Consider the following 24077-nt stretch of genomic DNA (forward strand, 5'->3'; position numbering starts at 1 on the left):
GCGAGGAACTCCACGAACCTTTTGTCAGTGAACTGTGTCCTATTGTCAGAAATAACGGCGTCCGGGATGCCGAATCGAGTTATCACCTGTCTCTACATAAACTTTCGACAATTGGATGAGGATATACCGGCCAGTGGCTTGGTCTTTATCCACTTAGTTGTAGTAGTCGATAGCAACTATGAGATATTTGACCTGCCCCGGGCCAACCAGGAAAGGTCTTAAGAGGTTTACTCCCCACTGTGAGAAAGGTCGTGAAGACATCAACAAACTTAGCTCGGCCGCTGGCGCTCTATGGAAATTGGCGTTCTCCTGGCACTTGATGCACTTTCTCACGAAGTCTTTAGAATCCTTCATCATCAACGGCCAGTAGTTGCCGGCTCTGATGAGCTTTCTTGCTAGGGCTTTGCCCCCTGATGTGGTGGCCGCAGCACCCTTTGTGGACTTCCTTAAGCACATATTCCGTTTGATCGGGATGCAAGCACTTCAGTAAGGGTTGGCTGAGGCCCTTCTTAAACAAATGACCTTGTATGATTGCATACTTTTCTGCCTCCCTTCTCAATGTTTTGGCCGACTTCTCGTCTTCGGGGAGCTTGCTGCTTTCCAGGAAGTCGATAATCGGGTCCATCCAAGAGGGTCCTACCCTTGTTATATGGAGAGTAATTGTCGGCTCTCTTACTAAGCCTTGGATGAGAGATCGGTTTCCCGCTCCTGGCTTGGTACTTGCCAGCTTCGACAAGAGGTCTGCTTGCATGTTTCTCTTTCTCGAGACGTGCTGCACTGAGACTTCTTTAAATTGCTCGGTCAGCTCCTTGACTTTCTCCAAGTATTTTTGTAGCAACGAGTCTCTGGCCTGATATGCCCCATTTATCTGCGAAGTCATGACCTGTGAATCGCTACACACTTCAAGTCTTGTGGCGCCGACTTCCTTAGCCAGGACCAATCCACCAAGGAGGGCTTCGTATTTCGCTTGGTTGTTTGACACCGGGAACTCAAACTTGATGGACTGCTCGTAGACGACCCTAGTGGGGCTTTCTAAGATTATCCCGGCATCGCCGAACATTTGGTTGGAGGCTCTGTCTACGTGGAGTTTCCATCGTGTGCTCGGTGCCTCGGTTGGGTCTCCCGTTATCTCCACCAGGAAGTCAGCCATGGCTTGCGCTTTGATCGCGTGCCTGGGCTTGTATTGTAACTTGTACTGGGATAGTTTGACCGCCCAGGTAATCATTCTTCCCACTAAGTCGGTCTTTTGGAGGACCTGGCGAATTGCTTGGTCCGTCCTAACGACCACTTTGTGACTTTGAAAGTACTGTCGTAATCTACGGGAAGAGTGTAGCAGCGCAAGTGCTAGCCTCTCCAATTTACTATACCTAAGTTCTGCTCCTTGCAGTGCTCTGCTCACAAAGTAGATTGGTTGTTGGGCCTTTTCTTCTTCTCGCACCAGGACCGCTGTCATCGCTTCATCCGTTATGGCCAAGTACAAGTATAACGGTTCACCATTCTTGGGCTTCCTGAAGACAGGTGGTGATGCCAATATTTTCTTAAAGTGTTTGAAAGCCTCTTCACATACCAGGGTCCACTCAAAAGCTACCCCTTTCTTCATCAGATTGAAGAATGGTAATCCCTTAGCAGCCGAAACGGGAAATCGCTGTGAGCCTTCCTGCCAACCTCTGAACGTCCTTGACACACCCCGGGCTCTTCATCTGGAGTATTGCTTGACATTTTTCCAGGTTGGCCTCTACTCCCCTCTGGGTTATCATAAACCCCAAAAGTTTTCCTGCTTCCATGGCAAAGGCACATTTGAGTGGGTTGAGCCTTATGCCCTGCTGCCGAAGCGAGGCGAACACATTTTCAAGGTCACTTGTAAGGTCATTAGGCTGGGTGGTCTTTACTAAGATATCATCTACGTATACCTCCACCGTTTTGCCTATAAGGTTGCTGAATATATCTTGTTCATCAACCTTTGGTAGGTGGCTCCCGCGTTCTTCAGCCCGAATGGCATTACCTTGTAGCAGTATGTACCCCCTGGCATTATAAATGCCATTTTTCCTCGTCGGGCCGGTGCATCGGTATCTGATTATAGCCAGAGTAAGCATCCATAAAGCTCAGATACCGGTATCCTGCGCCACGTCAACGAGCGCATCTATGTTGGGTAGGGGGTAGGAGTCCTTGGGACATGCTTTGTTAAGGTTGGAATAATCCACACACATCCTCCATTTCCCATTGTGCTTTCTAACTAGGACTACGTTCGACAACCAGGTCGAGTAGTCGAGCTCTCGTATGAACCCCGCTTCAAGGAGACCGGCCGTCTGCCTGGCCACCTCTTCTGCTCTTTCTTGTGACATTTTCCTTCTCCTTTGGGCTACTGGTTTGACCTCCGTTCTGATGGCCAAGTGATGAGACATGATCTGGGGGTCTATCCCAGGCATGTCGGCTGGCATCCAGGCAAAGAGATCGCCGTTAGCTCTGATCATTTCCATTAAAGGTTCTTTCAATTGGTGTGGAAGGTTTCTGTTGACGAAGGTAAACTTCTCCTCAGAGTCGCCAACCTTGAACTTCTCTAAGTCTCCTTCCGGCTCAGGTCTAGGCTTGTCGTCGACTCTGACATCCAGGTCAGTGAGGAAGACTCCTAACGCCTCTTTGGATTTCTTTCTTAAGGAGAGACTGCGTTGTCGCAAGCGACTGCCGTTTCCAAGTCCCCTCTTATGGATCCCATAGATCCGTTATCAGTGATGAACTTTATTACCAACATCTTTGTGCTGATCACTGCCCTAAGAGCATTGATGGTCTTTCTCCCAAGGATGATGTTGTAGGTTGTGGAGTCTCGGAGGACCACGAACTCCGCCATTACTGACCTCTTCCCCTGTCCCGACCCTATTGATATAGGTAGGGAGATTATTCCATCAGGCTTGATGAAGTGGTCGCCCAAGCCTACTACACCGTGCTTGTGGGTTTTTAAATCGGCATCTCGGAGGCCTAGGGCATCGAACACGTTGCGGAACATAATATTCGAGTCAGCGCTAGCGTCCATGAGGATCCTTTTGACTAAGCCGGTCCCTACCCTGGCCGTGACGACCATTGGAGGGTTTTTCGTGATCTCATCAAACCATTAGTCGTCCGGACTGAATGATATGGGTGGGGTCCTTTTAGAACTTGGCGTGGGACTAGACGACGAGACTGTTAGGACTTTGGCATCCTTTTTGTGTGCCGACTTCGACCTCGGAGTCGCGTCCCTTCCGATTACCACATTTACTATGGTGAGGCCGCGCTCATTGTCCTTGGGCTCTTGGCGTCGTTTTACCGTGCGGCTTTTGTCCTCCCTATCTCGGTCCCGTTCACGTCTTCTCGGCTCCCTGATGAGGTGGGAGAACTCGGCTAGCTTTTCGTCCCAGATCGCCTGCTCTAGCACGTCCTTCAGGTCGAAGCAATCCTGCGTCTTATGTCCATAGCCCTTATGATAATCACAATAGAGGCTCTTGTTCCCCCCGTTTCGATCCTTTAGAGGTCGAGGCTTCGACAAGATTCCCTTCTCGGCTATCTGCTGATAATCTTCTACAATGGGGACGGTGAGAGGGGTGTAATTGGTGAACTTCCCGACTCGAGTAAATGGCCCGGATGTCTTGCCTGGACCGCCGTCCCTGGCGCGCTCCTTCTGCCTTTTTCTACCACTGTGCTACCGAGGTTGATGATAGGAGGACTATCGCTCATTGGCAGCCACGACTTGACTGACTTCTTCATCGTTGATATATTCCTTGGCTACGCTTTGGATCTCCTGGATCGTCCACACCGGCTTTGTAGTGAGATGCTTCCTGAAATCCTCATTCAGAAGTCTGTTTGTCAAACACAAACTGGCCACGGAGTCGGTTAGGCCGTCAATCTCCAAACACGCATCGTTGAACCAGTCCAAGTATTTTCTGGTCGACTCGCCGGGCCTTTGTGTCACCTCGAGTAAGTTGATCGGGTGTTTCGCCTTCGCGATTTGGGTAGTGAATTGGGCCAAGAAGGCGCGGCTGATGTCTGAGAACCTGGTGATAGAACCTTGCGGGGGCTATTAAACCACTGTATTGCGGGTCCCGCCAAGGTGACTGGGAAAGCGCTGCACCTGACTACGTCGCCTACCCCCTCCAAATTCATTCTGGCCTCGAAGGCCATTAGATGCTCCTGTGGGTCTTGAGTTCCATCGTACCTCATGTCCGTCGGCTTATCAAAGTGCTTTGGTAGCCGGACCTCGAGGATGGGATGGTGGAAGGGGGTTGCTCCCATGATCACGGGTCGTCACGTTCTCCTCGTTCTTTCTCCGTCGTCTTCCCGATCTCGCCCAGCGGCGCGAGTCCCTCTTGATCGGGCGTAGATGAAGGGGTCGTGCCGTCTTCTTGGGTGTTCCTGGTCTTCCCGGCTACTTTCAGATCCCGATCTTGGGATGGGAGTGCGCTGGGAGTGGCTTCTGTGAGAAGTTCTTCCCCGGCTCTCGGGAGACGAGGAATAGTTGGGATCGGAAGTTTGTTGACGGTGCTCCTGATCTACCAGCTGGTGCTCCAGGTTTTGCACCCTATGGCGCAGTTCCTGCATTATCCTGGCGCTATCACGGCAGTTCCCCCGAAGGGGCGTCTTTCTTGGGCTCGTGAAGGTGGCTCGGGTCATCAAGGAGGGGACCTCGTGCGTCCCCGGGAGGAAGCCACAGAGGCTGACCCCCTCTGATTGGCCCTGTCACCCGGGTCCGCAGCACTTGCTACGACGTCCATTTACGCCAGTTCCCCACAGACGGCACCAATGTTCGGTTAGTCGGGTACCAGACGGTTCGGAGGAATCTTCGGGTTGATGAGTAGGGGTATGGCCTGGTTCCGGGTTGTGGGAGCCAAATAGAGAGTAGCCGACGTCCCGAGTTCTTCGCGTGGAGAGGGGGTGTCACCTGCAAAGACACTCCGACGCTCTAGTCAGTCGAGATGCAGGCAGAAAAATAGGGGTAAAGTGATATGTGTGACGTACCTTGGGGAGGGGTAGGGCCCTCCCCTTATATATCATGTCAGGAAAGTGGGCCCCCCAGGGAGAGGCCTCCTTCTAGGAAGTTTACTTCCTCCCAGCTATTGTGCAGCTGGCAAGGAGAGTGCATGGCCGAATTGCCAGACAGGAGGGCACGACGACCCACCCAAACGGGTCGGTAAGTACCGGGCCGGGTCGGTCCCATGCCTAATATGGGCTGAACCGTAACAATTATATTTATAAAAATTTACATCAAAATTTAAATTTTAAAATCTTTTTAAGAATCACATTTTGAAATATTTTAAAAAAAATTTATCGTTAACAAATTTTAAAGATACTTTTGTCAACAACTTAATCCTTTACTGCATATTTAATAGATTACTCATAAAAAAAATAGATATCCTAAATGAAGGATAAATTATTATTTTTTATTATAAAGAATTTGATTGTAGATAATTCTAACTGTAAAATATATAAATTAATTCAATATTTATGAAAAGGGTAAAGTATACTTTTTATCCCTAAATTTTGCTAAAAGTTTTAAAAATATCCCTAAGTTTTGATTTGTTTCAATTTTGTCTCTCAAATTTTCGATTTAAATCAATTTTATCCTTATTACTAATTTTTTGATAATTAATATTTTTCTTTCCAAATATACCACTCCCTTATTATACCTATCATCATCATCACAATCTCCTATCTCTCTTTCTTTCTCTCTTTTCATCTTCACCGTCCTCTCCACCCCATCATCATCACAACCCTTTGTCTCTTTTTCTTTATCTTCATCTCCATCACCTCCATCACCACCATCTCCGTTGAGTCCCAATCTTCGATGACCACCACTCTTTTCCTTCTTCTTCGCGCAAACCCAGACACAACGAAGCCATCGCTCTTCCTCCTTCTCTGTTAGCAAATAGAGAATGAAATGTGGGATAGGTTCTATGGAACTGATTTTTGGAGGAGCTCTTCTCGCAGGATCCCTCTAGCAATGCTCTTACCACTTTTCACTCTCAATATATTCATTGAAATTTCAAAAAGCATGCATTTTTGCCCAATAATGAAGTTTAAAAAAAACCATACCTTTTTGATGATGTAGGTGTCTAAAGATGTTGTCTTTTCTCTCATCCTCCTTTTCTTCTTATTTTTTCTCTTTTTTTAATTTTTAATTTTTTTTTTTGGGAGAGGGGAGGAGGTTGGAGTATGATCATGGTCATGATGATAAATTTGTTTGTTTTGGATGTTGGCATTTTGAGAAATGAGAAGAAGTGTGTTGAAATGGATCATGTTTGGTTCTTTGTCATTTAATTTTTGTGTTATTAATTTTTCAATGAGGTATAGTCCGAGTAATATTGAAAGGAAGAAACTTTGTTGTTGGGATCAGGGTTTCAGGTTGGTGTGACAGCAAAAGAATTTTGCTTTGCTTTGTGTGAAATCTGGAAACAAAAAAAAGAGGAAGAAACTTTGTTGTTTGGGTTAGGGTTTTAGGTTGGTGTGGCAGCAAAAGGATTTTACTTTGCTTTATGTGAAATTTGGAAACAAAAAAAAAGGTATTAACCCAACTAGTACTAATAATTAATGAGGCTAGGTTTGCTAGCAGAGAAGGAGGAAGAGCGATGGCTTCGTTGTTGCTGGGTTTGTGCGAAGAAGAAATAAAAGGGTGGTGGTCATCAAAGATTGGGGCTCAACGGAGATGGAGAGTCAGAGAAGAAAGGAGAAAGAAGGAGAATGAGGGGTTTGGCCAGTGACGATGAAAAAAGGGGTTGACAATGGTTACTCAATAATGATGATGGTGGTGGAAATGACGGTGAGGATGAAAAAAGAAAAAGAAAGAGAGACAAAGGATTGTGATGATGATGATTATAGGTATAATAAGAGAGGGGTATATTTGAAAAAAAAATATTAATTATCAAAAAATTAGTAATAAGGGTAAAATTGATGCAAATCGAAAATTTGAGGGACAAAATTGAAACAAATCAAAACTTAGGGATATTTTTAAAACTTTTAAGTTTATTCTTATAAAAAATTAAATTAATTCAATGTTTGGGAGGCATCGAATACATTTTTGAAAAAGTTTAAGAAATCAAGAATTTTATTAAAATTTGGTCAGTATTTAACTAACAAAAGAGTAATAACACACTATTAGATATAATCTCACACTATTAAAAATATTAATAATAACTAATAAATAACTACAAATTACAAAATTTGCTATTCCTAACACTCTTCTAAATTTATATATTATGTTTAAATCTTTCATTATATTTTATTACGAAGTGAGACAATCCAATGCTACGTATATTTCTTCCACATAAACCGCTAGGGAAGCATAAGTGCATAACCTAACTCTGTTTCCAATCTAGAATAAAGAACACACACAAATGTTGAACACTAAATTAGGAGAATACATTATTAGTCATATGTATAAAATATTTTCAGTTTTTCACACTGAAAAGACATATCAAAAATTTTTTTTTTTTTTTGGCGATTAATCGGGGCAAAGACATATCAAATTTATTTCTATCAAATGTCCAATTGAACAGAGTTATCACATTTTTTCCCATTTCCCTGTCCTTCTTCTGAGGTCGAAAATCGCAATCCTTTTTTTCCCTCTCATGAAAAAACACAAAGATGTGTATTAGTATCCACTCATGCAAGTACCCATAATCTGGCCCACATTAAAAAAATTAAAGGGTGAAGCCCAAAGAACCATGAATAGGAGGAATGAAAATGTACACACATGCCTTGTGTAAGAAAATGCACGGTAGCCATATGATGATTGAAGCCACAACCCACAAGTGAGAAACACAAGTGAGAGAAGAACCAATCAGAACCATTCAATAGAGTGAGAGTGCTATCCATAATCTCATCCTCATGTGTCACAACCACACATCCATGCTCACCCTTTCTCTTTGGCGCTTATTAAACTTAACAACTCACAATATCATGAAACCTCATTCACCATTTTTTCTTCAAAGCTCTACCACCAATACAACTACTACTACTACACCTTCACTATGGCTTCGGCTACACTTTCTGTAGCCAAACCAGCTCTTCAGGTTCAATCAGCATACTATTATTACTATTACTGGTTGTTGTAGTAGTAGTAACATTATTTTTATGCTAAAGTTTTTGCTTTCTTTTTTTTTTTTTTTTTTTTGTATCAGGGAAATGGTGGGAAGGGGTTCTCTGAATTCTCTGGCCTCCGCAACTCATCATCTAGCTACCTTCCTTTCTCTAGGAAGACTTCAGATGACTTCCACTCTATCATTTCATTCCAGACATCTGCAGTAAGTGTATATACATTTCCTTCAAATAATTAATGCTTTATATGAATAAATTAGCTATTTTCTACTACAATGTATGTATACTTGTTTTGATACATAAAATAGAAAAGGAAAAATTGAAAAAGGAAAGAAAAATCCAAAAAGTGTATACAAATTAAATAAATATTTCTGTTAGAACAAAGACATTTAGATTGTTAATATTTATGTGACATTAATGTTAGATCATGGGTTTGGACCCTAAATACACACTTTGGTCCATGATGATCAGATTATTGCACTTTCTTTCTTCCCTAGAGAACCAAACAGGGGATAGTCTGTACCAAAAAAGAAAACTCGGTCATCACATAGTCTCTAGAGAATCATATAGAGGAAGGGGAAGTATGTGATGAGTTGTTAGAAGAATTGTTTGAAAGAAAAGAAAACTGGATTCAGTAATGAGGTGTTAATTGTTTCAGGTTGGAAGCAGTGGAGGATACAGGAAAGGTGTGACGGAAGCGAAGTTGAAGGTGGCCATAAACGGTTTTGGCAGAATTGGAAGGAACTTCTTGAGGTGCTGGCATGGCCGCAAAGACTCTCCTCTGGATGTCATTGCCATCAATGACACCGGAGGCGTCAAGCAGGCCTCTCACCTTCTCAAGTATGACTCCACCCTTGGCATATTCGACGCCGACGTTAAGCCTGTCGGTGACGATGCCATCTCCGTTGACGGAAAGGTCATCAAAGTTGTCTCCAACCGCAACCCTGCTAACCTTCCCTGGAAGTAAGCTTCTACCTCTTTGACGTTAAGCGCTTATTACCAAAACCAAATAAACTGAAATTACTATAACTGCTTATGCTAATTACAAGTTACAAACCGAGTAATACTGGAGAAATAGAAAAAAAAATAGTAATTTATTTTGTTAATCTTCATGAAAAAAAAACTTTTGGGGTCAGCAATTTTGAGTTTTTTTGTTATTGTGAGTATAAACATCAAATTATCCTTAATAAATAAATTTTATTAATTTATGTATACAAATTCTAAAAAATATAGGTACAAATTATATTATTTTATATCAACGAGTTATAGTTTAAATGACATAATCTCTTTATATTCATCTAAGAGTCGCAGTTTCAAGATGTTATTAATATTTGATTGATTTGTGCAGGGAATTGGGAGTTGACTTGGTGATTGAAGGAACTGGGGTGTTCGTGGACAGAGAAGGTGCAGGGAAGCACATTCAGGCGGGAGCGAAGAAGGTTCTGATCACAGCCCCAGGCAAAGGTGACATCCCAACCTATGTAGTTGGTGTCAATGCTGATGCTTACAGCGCAGACGAACCCATCATCAGCAACGCTTCTTGCACCACTAACTGCCTTGCTCCCTTCGTCAAGGTCCTTGACCAGAAATTCGGTAATTCACCATTTGCGCTCTACAACATTCTTGTCCGTAACAGAAAATTAAACTAACTCCCACGTGACACGTGACGTGTGGCAGGTATCATCAAGGGAACCATGACCACCACTCACTCCTACACCGGAGACCAAAGGCTTCTTGACGCCAGCCACCGCGACCTCAGGCGCGCGAGGGCGGCAGCGCTGAACATCGTGCCGACCTCAACCGGAGCGGCCAAGGCGGTGGCGCTTGTGTTGCCGACACTTAAGGGGAAGCTGAACGGAATTGCATTGCGTGTGCCAACGCCAAACGTGTCCGTCGTTGACCTCGTTGTTCAGGTGTCAAAGAAGACGTTCGCGGAGGAAGTCAACGCTGCGTTCAGAGAGAGCGCGGAGAAGGAGCTTAACGGCATCCTCTCAGTGTGTGATGAACCACTTGTCTCCGTTGATTTCAGGTGCACCGACGTTTCATCTACCGTTGACTCTTCGTTGACCATGGTCATGGGTGATGACATGGTGAAGGTTATTGCATGGTATGATAATGAGTGGGGTTACTCACAAAGGGTTGTGGATTTGGCTGACATTGTTGCAAACAGCTGGAAGTGAAAGTCAAAGTCAAAGTTAGCCAACAATAATAATAATAATTGTTAATTATATGTAATTTTGTATTATTATTACTACTATTACCACTACACTTGTTAAGCTTCATTTTTCAGCTTTGTGCCAAGAACTTGTACCGAGAAATAGAACCATCAATTTTCTCTTTTGATTGCCTCTTATTGTGCAATAAAAATTCTTGCCTTCAACTCTAGAAGTTATTTAGAGTTAAGAGATGGTTATCGGTAGCTATAAATTGACTAGCGAATAATCAATAATGTGATGATACCTGACATAATCCAACAATAATATTGCAGTATTGCACATTCAAAACTTGGTTCATAATTAAAAAGATTTAACTCGTAATCCAAACGTCGAGGAAGATTTTTATTTAATTCACTGTGTCCTCTACTTTACTAAAATTGACAAAGACAACAGTCCTTCCTCCTCGCGTCGTTTTGGCTCAGACGTGACTTTAGTGGTTTTTTATAAATGACTCATTTTAATTTCTGAAATTAAATATTTTGTATTAAATTAATTTTTTTATTAATTTTTTTATAAATTTAAAATTTTTAATATTTTTAAATATATTTATTTTAATTTTATTTTTTTATATATTATTTAAATATAAATATTTATATAAAATATTTTTAAAATTTTAGTTTTAATTATACAAATTTTTTTATAATATTTTATTAAAAGAATTATATAAGATATTGATATTGGTTTAGAAAAAAGTGTAAGTAAGAGTATAATAATATTTTTTTATATAATTTTTTTAATATTTAACATTTTAATAAATATTTTAAGAATATTTGATAAAACACTTGTTAACTAATATAAATTTATTATTACCATCCGTTGACAAGAAGCAATAATAAAGTTTTGGATTTAGTTAACATGTGCTCTATTAATACAAGTTAAAATTATTAATTAAAAAATTTATTATAAAAAATTGTATAATAAGAAATATAATTAAAATTAGTGTATAAAAAATATTAAAAATTTTAAATTTACAAAAAAAGGAGAAAAAACTGACGAAGGAATTAATTTGATGCATGACATTCAATTTCAAAGACTAAATTAAGTCATAAACAAAAAGACCAATTTGGTGCATATGTAATGATGACATAGTGAATGACATATGGACAAATAACATTGTGACACGTAACATGATCAGACACGTGGCAAATAGCATTATAACCGTGATATAACCACCCATGTCAATATGCCACATGTTGCTGACCAACACGTCATCATATTATTACACGTGATCAAATCATGAGGTGATACGTGTCACCAAAGGTCGACGTCATCAAGCCATGTCAGCGTGGCGTTAACGGAAAACAGGTCAATGATTAATATGGTATAATTTTTTAATTTCAAAAACCGCAATTAATACAATTAAAATTTTAAAGATGATTTTAATACACAGCGTCAATCTTAGAGACCACTTTGTCTCATGGTTTGCAGAGCCGATGTAACACTCTTTTCAGTTAGCTTATGGGCTGTTACTTGTTATTTCACATAGAATTGGAGCTTTATTAGATCGACTATATTGGGCTTCATGAAATTTGAAAGAAGAAGTTATGAATTTAGGCCCATACCATTGACTCCAAAAAAGAAATGGTCTTTACCAACATGAAATGAAATTAGTTAAAGTAGTATGCTGATCTTTTATCAGTAATCTTGGATGAGTTTTGGTTTGGGAACACAAGAAGTCCTCGCTTTAGATTATGTTCAATCAGCACCTACTTAGTCCTCGCTAAGATTGAGTTTTGGATTTCAACCTAGTGGAATCAGAATAACCACAATTCTTGGCAATATGATGCAAATGGCAATATGTTCACTACAACGAAAACTAATATTCATTTTCATGACTGTTAGTGTAGAAAAAAAAATCATTATTTTAGAAAATAAGAGGAGTGCTAGGGGTCAGCAGATTTGGTGAGTTGTAGCCATCAATTAGCCATCAATAGTGCATTTAATGGTGTAAGATTTCATCTAATGATAGAGAATCACTCATTTTTATTTTGCTAACTAAGTGTTGGCCAAATTTTAATAAATTTATTGTCCCTAAACTTTTCCAAAAATATACAAAACTATTAGTAAACACCATTTTTTTTTATTAACGTTTGTTTATTACCGAGAGTCTATTACTCGAACCTTGAAGTTAGAGTAAAACATTTGTTTCATTTTGTAACTAAATATTTGAGTTCCAGTCCCAATCTCTATTATTTAACAGGAAAAAACCAAAATAGTATGAATCAAACAGCATAATACTGTATTAATTAGATGTTTTCTAATTTGAGAACATTATTTGCAGCTGGCATTTTCTTTCTCTTTCTCTAATAGCCTATAATTTTTATATATTATATTCAGTACAGTCACTTTAATACTGGTTAATTAAAACAGTGACCTATTACTTTGAGAAAATCTATATCACCGACTCTGAGAGAAATGTAATTTGTGTATGTGTAAGTAAGTAAGTTGTAACAATGCATTATTTGGTGATACGGTCCACACTGCACAATTTTTTGGACCCGTCCTGATCACTTTTTCTTTGTTGTTATTACTATGCACTTTTTATTCCAGAGTCCAAAAGGTCATGGTCTCCGAGATTAAAGAGTCAGAGATTGCTCCGCCATGTTTGAATTTTACATTTTAGGCAATAAAATAAGTATAAGGATGGCAAACAACCTCTACTACTATTCCTGTGGGGTTGATCACAATTTGTTTGTTTGAACAAACAAGGTTAATCTTTTATTTAGATTTTTCAAAACACTTTTTTCTTTATTAATTAATAGAAACAATAGTGTATTATTCCTTCTACTATCGATAGTTTCATTAAAATTAGTTTACAATTTGTAACATGATGGTAAAAAAAGTGAAAAATAAATTCATAAATAATAATATAGAGCTGATATATTTAGTATTATTATCTACTATTTTTTTTACATAATTATCTACTATTTAATATGGTTGAATTTAGCATTGAATATATATATTACTAGCTTATGTATGTAATACTGAATTCTTGAATTTTGGTAAATTTATAGTTAATATACATAGGCCAAAATATATAGTTAATAAACAAAGAATCATTTTATTTATGTATGGAAAGATTGGCCTGTTTGATTGCTCATAAAATTTTTGATGAGGAATGGAATAGTCTGGTGATCATTTTTTATGAGGGTTCAATAGTATCTCACTTTATATTTGTAGATGATCTCTTCTTATTTTATAAAGCAATAAAAGGTTAGGTTAAGATGGTTATAAATGTATATTGAATACTTTTTTGTAAGGTTTCGGAAATAAAGGTAAATCATAAAAAATTTTGGTACTTCTGCCTAGAGAGACATCTTTATTGGAGCATCTAGCATCCGTTTCATTCAAAAACTTCGAAAATACTTGGAATTTGACCTAGACCATGTTTATACCAGTAAAAGATGTGCCCAAGAAATCATTGAGAAAATTAAAAAAAGATTGGCTTTTTAAAAGGGTAGACTTCTTAATAGAGCCAGGGAACTATGTTTATAAAATCTGTTGTTTCTTCCATTCCAATCTATCAAATGTAAATTTATTTAGGAAAATTCTACGGTGCTGATCCATATTATCAGCATGGGATGATGATAATGCGTGGCAGTTTGAGAGTGTGACACTTGGTAATACTTCTTCTTTTTGTTAATGTTGTTTATTTTCCGTTCCATCACTTTTCTTAGTTATAATTAATGAATTTGCTAAGTATTTTTGGTTTGTGGGCTGATAATGGACTATAGTGAATAATACTTCATACGATTCCCAATAAAAAAAGAAAACATTATCCCAACTAAAAAACATAAAAAAATTTATTTGTTTAATAATTAAAATTCGCTAAATAATAGAGTTTTTTTTTAACTTTGAAATACATAAAATAGATGATTTTATTTTATTTAAGAATTTTAATTAACTTGTCTTTATCTTTTTAAATGTATAAAATATCAAAAATATCTTTTTTTTATAAATAAGTGTCTAGCAAAAATAGTTTTATCAAAGATAGAATTATTTACAAATTAAATGAGAATTTAATATATTTAACAGTAATTTCAATTCAAAAAATAGAATTCAATTCTACTTATATATTAAAATCATTCCAAATCAAGAAAGAAGAAACTAAATTCTAAATAAAAATAAATTTTTTTTCTTCATAGAATGCAATCCTTATCTCATATTAAAAAAGTTTTCACACAAAATTTTTAAATATACAAACTTATCAACTTGATAATTTTGTGTGTTGGTAATTTTGTGTGTTGATAATTCTTTGTAGATTATATCTTTAATTTGGTGTGTTGATAATTTTGTATTTTCAAAGAGTGTGTTTGAATTTTTTTTTTTTAATATGAGATAAGGATAGCATTTTATGAAAAAAATTATTTTTATTTAAAATTTAATTTTTTGATTTGGAATGATTTTAATATATATAAGTAAAATTGAATTCTATTTTTTGAATTGAAATTACTGTTAAATATGTTAAATTCTTATTTGATTTGTAAATAACTCTATCTTTGATAAAAAAAAATTTGCTAGAGACTTATTTATAAAAAAAAAAGATATTTTTGACATTTTATACCTTTAAAAAGATAAAGACAAGTGAATTGAAATTCTTAAATAAAATAAAATCACCTATTTTATGTATTTCAAAGTAAAAAAAGAAAGTTCTATTCTTTAGCGAATTTTAATTATTAAACAAATAAAAATAATTTATGTTTTTTATTGGGATAATATTTTTTTTATTGAAAATGGTATGAAGTATTATCTACTATGGTCCATTAACAGCCATAAACCAAAAATACTTAAGGGTATCATTAATCATAACTAAACAAAGTAATGAGAACGAAAAATAAACATCAACAAAAAGAAGAATTATTAACTGTCACACTCCCAAATTGCCATGCATTATCATCATCCCATGTTGATAATATGCATCAGCACCGTAGAATCTCCCATTTATTTATTACCAACTTATGCTTGTAAAAAAATAAATTGTGATGCGTCAGCTTTTGTGAAAAGGTAGGAACGAAGGGAGAAGTCTTTCCCTGTTCAAATGAGATATATTAATCTCTCCTAAAAATTTTAGAGGCCTTGGTATTAGGAAAATGCATTCTATGAATACTCTTTTGGTGGAAAAACTGTCCTGGCAGGTTCTCATTAGTAGTGCCAAATCTTGGGTTCATATTCTTATTAGGAATATATACATGAAGAATAGTTGCAGCTTAGATTTAAACATTCAAAATAATTTTTCTAATTATTGGAGAAGCATTGTCTAAGCCTTTAGTTGATTGAAGGAATGCTTCTTATGGTGTACTGGTTAGATGGAGCAATCTCTTTGGCATGATTTTTGACTCCTGTTGGCAAGCTCCGTGATAACCTCCCTCATTTCGATTGTAAAAATGAATATGTTTGGCATAATGGCACTTGACATTTAGTGTTAGAATAAATTGTTTTATAATTCAGATTACTTATATTAAACTATCAAAAATATATATCATAATGTGAAAGTGTATTTATACTTATAAAAGTGATAGAAGAGTTGTTTCAATTTTTTTCAACTAAAATCTTTTGTGATATAGCTAAATTGTAACTTTTCTGATAGAAAAGGAGCAACAGAGGCAGTTTTGTTATCTTAGGGATCGAAACCATGAAGTCATTATTTATATTTGAGTATGGCATCCATTAAACTCTAAAACCTAAATAAAAATAGTATCTAAAGTCCAAATAAAAATACTATTAGATTTTATTCTCATTTAATTCCAAATTAAAGCTTAGTTTTATAAAGTTTTTACTTTTCAAAAGTAGCTTATAAAAGCTAATTTTTAAAAGATAGCTTTTTAAAAGTTGTAGTATTTATGTTTGGTAAATCAAATTAAAAATAGATTTCAATAAACATAAGCAACAACAATTGCGTTTGGTAAAATAGCTTTTAAAATTTTAAAATACTATAATAGACATAAATGTAAGCGTTAAATTTAAAAATTAGTTAACATATGAGATTATATTAGACTTTTAAATTTTGAAAAGTACAAATCAACTTTAAAAAGCTTTACCTTAAGTACTTTCAAAAGTATCTCAATCTTTTAAAAGCTGCAAATACAAGCACATAGTCTTTTTTATTTACCGAACACAAATTGAGGAGCTTGAGCTTTTAAAAAGCACAAATACCTCTTCGAAAAGCTTTACCAAACCAAGTCTAATAATAATTATGATTTATTCAATTTAGCATTTATAACAATAAATGAGATCACTGTTATATAAATTATTTAATTTAAAATAGCATAATTTGTGATTATAATTAATATATGTATTACTTACAAATAAATTAAAAAATTAAATAATTTTCCAACACTTAGATGGTTTGTTCACTCTTCTTCCAAATAATATAAAGAGTTGATACTTGATATATTTTTAACCCCTCTCTTCTAGCTAGAGATTTTTCTAGCTAGAGATTTTTCGGGCTGGGCTTGGGCCTCGACTACTGCAATAGATTACTCCGCCAATGGTGCATATCTCCGACAAGATAAAGTCTGATAGATTCAAGCATGAGACAACTATGGAGTAGCAAAGCAAAGAACCAGCAGCTAGGGTGGCAATGGGTAAGGTAGGGTAAGGTTTGGATCCAACTTTAACACTACCTGCAGATTGAGATTTTTATATGATTCAACCCTATCCTACCCACTCTTAACCCGCTGGTACTGACCCTACCTGCGGGTTATAAAAAAGATACACTATTATTATATAACTTGATAATAATTCAAAATAGAACTGACTTTTATGTAAAAAAAATTATTAAATTATCAATTAATGATTTTCTTTTAGTGGCTAAGGATCTTTTACATTTAGTGAGAAGTTTTTGATTCAACATCCACTTAAAACATGTTTTTATATAAGTATATACATATATAGAGTGCAGGTTGGTCAGATAGGATTGAGACTTAACTCGCACCCTACCCTACCCGCTGCGGGTCGGGTTGGATATCCGCGGATAGGGTACATATTGCCACCCCTACCAGCAGCTACAAAGGACTCAGAATCCATCGAAGACAGAGTATTCAACTTACCATAGAAGAGCACAGTGACTATGATAAAGATTGCATTAACCTGGTAGAAAAAATTATATCAGAGAAGGAGATTAACTTTAAAACATGCAAGTAAGTGCTGAAGAAAAGTTTACTTAATTTAGAACTATGGGACAAAGGTGAATCAATTCATGAGGTGAAGCATGAGCACATGGAGTTCTAAATTCAAGTGCATGGGGTGCCGTTAGAGCTTCTCAATAAGAAAACAGCAATAATGATAGGCAACATGGTGGGCATCTTATAGAAGATGAAGACCCAAAAATAGAAAATGTGATAGTGAGACATTTCTTAAGAATAAGAGTGGCAGTAAATATTTATAATCCTCTACCAACAAGGTTCTAGATTAGTAGAAAGGATCTACATCAGGCACGAGTTGATTTCAAGTATGAAAGACTTTTTGATTGTTATTGCTTAAATTGTAGGAGAATAGGTCACCACAAAAAACAATGCAAGGAGGAGATGCCTATGTCGATGAAAAATCCTCAAATAGTCAGATACTCACCAGATTTAGGAGTGGTACAGGCAAAATCGATCGAAAAGGTTCAACGGGAGGTGAACTTAGAGAAGGAAATAGTAAGGATGAAAGAGAAGGAGACAGCAGCGCGTGCACATCAAACGCTAGGGGAAGAAGGTGAAGGAAATCAAAGATCAAAGGAGTGCAAAGGAGGTTATGATCAAAGAAGAAACAGAAATTAAGTTAAGAACTATCAATTAAGAGGCAAAAAAGTAGGGAGATGAGCTAAATCAGGAATAAAAAAATAGGTCAACAATATCCCTGAAAATCAGCAGCTAATTGGAGAGGAATCAGAAGAGAAAAATCTAGAAGAAACAAGGCAGATAGAAGATCTCAGTCAGGAATTAAAAAGGCTGAAGGGCAAGTAGAAAACAGGCTGAAAAAGTCAAGGCCCAGCAAATGCAAAGAAAGTATATTTTGTAGAGATTCCAAATGAAAATGATGACAATGATAATAAAGAAGAAATTAACAAAATTCTAGAGGCAGTGAAATTTGATTGGAGTTCACGAAAGTTCGCATTTATGCTTAGCACTTAGCAGTTAGACTCCGTCTTGGAGTTATTTTCCAACTTTTTATACCATTACCAATTTTTGGACTCCACTAGTTATTGGAATCTGTCATTGCTTGGTATGGCCAAAGGAGGCGAATGTAAAGAAGGCACGGTCGGTGTTACAGATCAAGAAGGATCGAGAGGATGAAAAAGTGGTGGTAGATTAATAGAAGTCGAATGCATAAATTACTAGCAAAGGAAAAAAAAGCAACGATGATAAAGACAATGACATTGACTCCAACTTAGAGTTATTTTCTAACTTTGTATATCGTTACCAATTTCTAGACCCCATTATTTATAAAAATCCGTCATCACTTATATGGCCAAAGGAGGCAAATGTAAAGGAGCGCGCAGTCAGTGTTATAGATCGAGAAGAATCGAGAAGATGAGAAAGTGGTGGTAGATCAAGAGAAGTTGAATGCAAAAGAATTATTGCAAAACAAATATCCAAAATCTAAAAAAAAAATTGAAGCATAACAAAAAGAAAACATCCAAAACATAACAAAAAAGAAATATCCAAAATTTAATAAAACGAGACATTTAATATTATTGAAAAAAATATCCAAAAACTAAAAGAAAAACCATCTAAAACTATTAAAAAACTATTCAAAACTTAAAAAGAAAAAATCCAAAACATAAAAAAAAACTTCCAAAATATATAAAAAAGACACATCCAAAATTTAGAAAAAAAATATCCAACACTAAAAAAAAGAATATCTAAGACCTACAAAAAGAAGAAGGAGGAAAAGAAAAGATGAACGAGGAGGAGAAGGAAGAGAACACTGTGTGTGGCTTAACTGCGGTCAGGGACGGATCCAGAAATGATATTATGGGGGGCCAAAAACACATATAATATTAAAAATTATGTAAAAAAATTATATAATATAAGAGGTATTACAAAAATATACCGACAGAGAATATATTTTAAAGTAAAAAAATATGTGTATACTTTTTTATTAACGAAGTGGTCGAATCTTTGTATTATAAAATTCACCAATAATAGAATTTGTGTCAAATTTTTCAGTAATTTTCTTTTCAATATAACTAAAAGACAATTGGCAAGAAATTCATCCTTTATTTTATTTCTAAGTTATTTTTCACAATATTCATAGTTGAAAAAGATCTCTTAATTGTAGCAGTTGAAACAGAGAAAATTAATACCAAATGAATAAAAAAAGACGGCCACAAGAAGAAAAAGAATTCACTTTATGAGATTTGAAAATTTTTATTTAATTAAAAAATATTAGTAATAATATCTTTTTCAGATTTCTTTAATATTGTTACTTACTTTGTAGATATTAAAAATTATTAATATTTAAATTAGACTGAACTTTTATTTATAATAGACAAAATAATAAATTATTTTTGAAAAAAATTAAATTATACATAATAACTTACTACTATTAAAAAAGGTTGGGGGGCCGAGGCCGCCACTCGCCCCCTTATGTCAGTCCCTGACTGCGGTAGTTGCTCTCGCATGCACCGTCGACTGCAGAAGACGTGCAGCTTCTGCCGACAGACGACTGGTGCGCCAACAAAACTAATTTTAAAATTTAAAATTAGGTTTTTAAAAAATTAGCTACTAGATAACTAAATTAGCTACCTACACAATTAGTTATCTATATTTTTTTTTAATTTTAAAAAATTCTATCTCACAATACAATTTTGTGTCCTATTTTAGACTAGACAAAAATTTTGTGTATTTCTATCCGAGATTGATTTTTTATTTATTTGTTTTTGTGTTATTTTCTAAACATTTTTTTTGTTTTTGTGCTTTGTTTTTGTCTTGAGATAAAATCGGAACAAAACCCAAGAGACTTTTATCAATAAGATTTTTTATTATTATAACCTTTAATTAACTTGCAAGATTGAATAATTAGTTTTGTTAAATATGTTAGTTAAAAAATAAAAATTAACAATATTGATTAAAATAAAAAATAAAAATCAATTATTTTTTTTTTTGAAAGGAGAAGCTCAACACAACAAGTGGAGCATAAATATAACAAACAGACACAAATATAAAAGGAGTATGTTATAAAAATACTAATTAATCCCCGCTGTCATCTTCGGCATTGCCATCAACAACAGAAGGGATCCACACCTATCCACTCCTTGTAATGTATGGAGGACTGGTAGATGATCTCTTCAATCCCTTTTCCTTCATTTTGAAAAATCCGCCTATTCCTTTCCAACCAAATGTTCCAGATAATGGTACAGAAACATACCATCCACCTCTTGCGCTCCTGTTTACTAGTTGATAACTCAGTCCAACTTTGAAAATGCTCCTTTATCGTTCCCGGGCACGACCATGGTCTTCCAACAAAAGAGAGCCAAGCACACCACACCTGGCAGGAGAATCCACAACCAAGAAATAAGTGGTATCCAGATTCAATATTTTCATTACACAACACACAGACAGTATCCTCCTGGTTAATCACTCCCAACCGACTCAGCCTCCCCTTCGTGTTGACCCTTCCAGTCAAGACAAACCATGTGAACAATTCAACTCTAGAAGGGACTAAACCTTTCCAAACTGTCCTAGTAAAGCTGTAGCTCGCTATATCCTCTGGAAGCATTTCCACCTGCATAGTCTGCACAAAGGAGTTAGTAGAAAATACGCCTTGTTTATCAAATTTCCACACAACTCTGTCATCTCTCCCATATACTAAATTAACCAGTCTTAATGTTTCATGCAGCTGGTTGACTAGGTCCAACTCCCATTGGAATAGCACTCGCCTCCATTGGAAGTTCCATCTCCACTCTAACCCGTCCCAGAATCCACAATCCCCTATGACGGATCCTCTTTGGTTTGAAACTGAGAAAAGCCTTGGAAAAAGATCTTTTAGGGTCCCACCACGTAACCATAGATCCTCCCAGAACCGAGTTCCTCTTCCGTCACCAATCTCCATGGACATTCCATTGATCATTTTCTGTTTCAGTCGTTGATCCTTAAACTGTAACTGGCATATATCCTTCCATGCCCCCCCCGGGTAGGTAGCACCTGAGATGACAACATCACATTGGGGTTGAGGTTGTTACACGAGCATACTACCTTCTTCCATAAGGGGCAATCCTCCTTCGAAAATCGCCACCACCACTTAAAGAGAAGGGCTGTGTTACGTACCATGGCATCACCAACACCTAACCCTCCGAACTTTTTGGGGGTCTGAACCACCTCCCACCTAACCATGGCCATACCAAGTCTACCATCCTCCTTACTCCATAGAAACCTTATCTATAGGGAGATCAGTTTTTCGGCAACAGTCTTTGGCATCTTATACAAACTCAAATAATAAACTGGCAGGCTATTCAAAACAGACTTAATCAGTACCAGCTTACCAGCTCTACTTAGGGTCTTTGACTTCCACACGCTCAGTTTCTGCTCCACCTTGTCTATAATGGGCTTCCAAGTCTTCACTAATCTCGGGTTCACTCCTAACTGAATCCCCAAGTATTTCACCGGAAGAGAGGCCACCTTACAGCCCAACACTCGAGACATACGTAGTATCCACTGACCGTCACAATTTACAGGAATCATGCTGGACTTATCAAAATTAATAGTCAGACCTGACATGAGCTCAAAGCAACGCAGGATCCTCTTGTAATTCTTTATGGTTTCTTCTTCTGGTGGACAGAACAGGACAGTATCATCCGCAAACTGAAGATGTGACAGCTCGACGTGATCTCTACCCACCAATAACGGCGAAAGTCGGCCATTTCTCACCGCCTCCCTAAACATCCGATGCATGACTTCAGCAACCAGAACAAATAGGAACGGAGACAATGGATCCCCCTGTCGCAAGCCTCTTTCCATCTTGAACGGCTTTGATGGTGAACCATTTATCAACACTGACATACTGCTCGTACTTACGCACTCCCTAATCCAATTCCTCCATCTTTGGCCAAAACCCATCTTTTGCAGCACAAGATCCACAAAGTTCCATCTGACTTTATCATATGCTTTCTGGAAATCTAGCTTTATTATTACCCTTGCCTTCTTTGTCGCTTTCATCCATTGAACAGTTTCGCAAGCAATAAGGGCCCCGTCATGAATCTTGCGTCCTTTGACAAAGGCACTCTGAGTCTCACCAACCAATCGTGGCATGATTGCTCGCATCCTCCTTACCAGTATTTTGGATATGACTTTATACACACAACCTACCATACTGATTGGTCTCAGGTCTTTAATTTCTGTTGCACCAGGGAACTTCGGGGCCAATGCCACCCAGGTGAGGTTCGCATCTGCCGGTAGCTTGCAAGTCAAGAAAAAATTCATCACCGCCTCTGTGAAATCAGAGCCAATTTCAGCCCAACACCTCTTTATAAAGTTCATATTATAGCCATCACTGCCTGGCGCCTTCCTTGATTCACAATCCCACACCGCTTCTTTAATCTCCTCAGGAGACGGTTGCACCTCTAGAGCCAAAGCGTCATCTTCACCAATCATTTCCACCAGTCCGTTCCTGAATCCCACCAATGGAGTCGCTTCCTGATGATACAAATTCTTGTAAAAGTCTCTAATCGCAATCTTGATTCGAGCTTGGTTCCTTACCATTCTCCCATTAATGAGAAGCGCATCGATCCTGTTGTTTCTCCTTCTTGCGGAGGCTAGATTGTGGAAATACCTTGTATTCTTATCATTATCCTTTGCATGTCTAGATCTCGACATCTGCTTCCAATGTAGCTCCTTTCTTACATACCACTTCTCACAGCAAGACACTAACGCTTTCCTTCTTGCCTCCAATGTTCCATCATAAGCGCCCTCACCCACCATATCATCAATCTTCTTGATCTCTTCCTCAAACTTCAAAATTTTCTTATCCAGGTCCCCAAAATTTTCTTTATGCCATCTTCTAATAGGAGCTGTCATAGCCTTTAATTTTTCTGTGAACTGTGTCTCACGTAAACCTCTCCATTCATCTTTGATCATCCTCAGAAATCCTTCATGTGTAAACCACGAGTCAAGACTTCTGAAAGGCCTTGGACCATCTCTCTGCCTCATGCCTTCCACTATAATTGGGCAATGGTCAGTCAAACCCCTTGGACCCCCTCTTAATCGAATCTCTGAAAATTTTTCAATCCATTCCAAGCTAACCAAAACCCTATCGATACGACTACAGGAACTACCTCTGAACCATGTGAACTTTCGGTCTGTAATCGGCAAATCCACCAATTCCATGTCATTTATCCAACTCTTGAAGTCTTCAGCTGACAGGGATAAGCTAACTGCTCCCCGTCTTTCTTCCACCTGTACAATCTCATTAAAATCTCCCATGAAACAGCAGGGAACCTGACATAGACCGGCTATGTAGCTTAACTCCTCCCATACAATCAGTTTCTCTTGTCTAGAATGCTCCCCATACACCAGAATAAAAGCACAATTAAAATTATATTGCAGCAGCTCCCCTTCAACACATATCCATCTCTCCCCTTTGTGGCTAATTCTTAATTTAAAAAAATCGTCATCCCATATTAACAGCAATCCACCAGATGCACCATTAGATTCCACAAAATCCCATCTCGCACAACTACTTCCCCAAATTTTTTATACATCAAATTTAGTCACCACCTGTCTTTTCGTCTCTACCAGTCCTAGCATGCTTAATCTAAAATTCCTTTTCAAATCTTTTATCATCCTCATCTTACCATCCCCCTCAACTCCCTAATATTCC

The 24077-nt window shown here is 37.3% G+C and overlaps 3 protein-coding genes across 3 annotated transcripts; 1 reads left to right on the forward strand and 2 right to left on the reverse strand.

Moving 5' to 3' along the window:
- Nucleotides 1-340: 340 nt before the first annotated feature.
- LOC112805775 (uncharacterized) lies at nt 341-1600 on the reverse strand. The gene has a single exon (XM_025848111.1). It carries the CDS (start codon nt 1598-1600, stop codon nt 341-343), a length of 1260 nt encoding a protein of 419 aa, XP_025703896.1.
- A 1506-nt stretch (nt 1601-3106) lies between these two features.
- Nucleotides 3107-4260, reverse strand: LOC112805776 (uncharacterized). The gene is made up of 3 exons (XM_025848112.1): nt 4100-4260; nt 3785-4022; nt 3107-3670 (listed from the first exon to the last, which is right to left on the reverse strand). Exons 1-3 carry the CDS (start codon nt 4258-4260, stop codon nt 3107-3109), a joined length of 963 nt encoding a protein of 320 aa, XP_025703897.1.
- A 3165-nt stretch (nt 4261-7425) lies between these two features.
- On the forward strand, nt 7426-10461 carry LOC112697048 (glyceraldehyde-3-phosphate dehydrogenase A, chloroplastic). The gene is made up of 5 exons (XM_025750035.3): nt 7426-8033; nt 8142-8264; nt 8717-9021; nt 9407-9651; nt 9736-10461. The coding sequence occupies exons 1-5, from the start codon at nt 7992-7994 to the stop codon at nt 10236-10238; spliced, it is 1218 nt and encodes a 405-aa protein (XP_025605820.1). The 5' UTR covers nt 7426-7991; the 3' UTR covers nt 10239-10461.
- The last annotated feature ends 13616 nt before the right edge of the window (nt 10462-24077 follow it).

The sequence above is a fragment of the Arachis hypogaea genome, chromosome 6, assembly GCF_003086295.3.
Source record: "Arachis hypogaea cultivar Tifrunner chromosome 6, arahy.Tifrunner.gnm2.J5K5, whole genome shotgun sequence".
Taxonomy (NCBI): domain Eukaryota; kingdom Viridiplantae; phylum Streptophyta; class Magnoliopsida; order Fabales; family Fabaceae; genus Arachis; species Arachis hypogaea.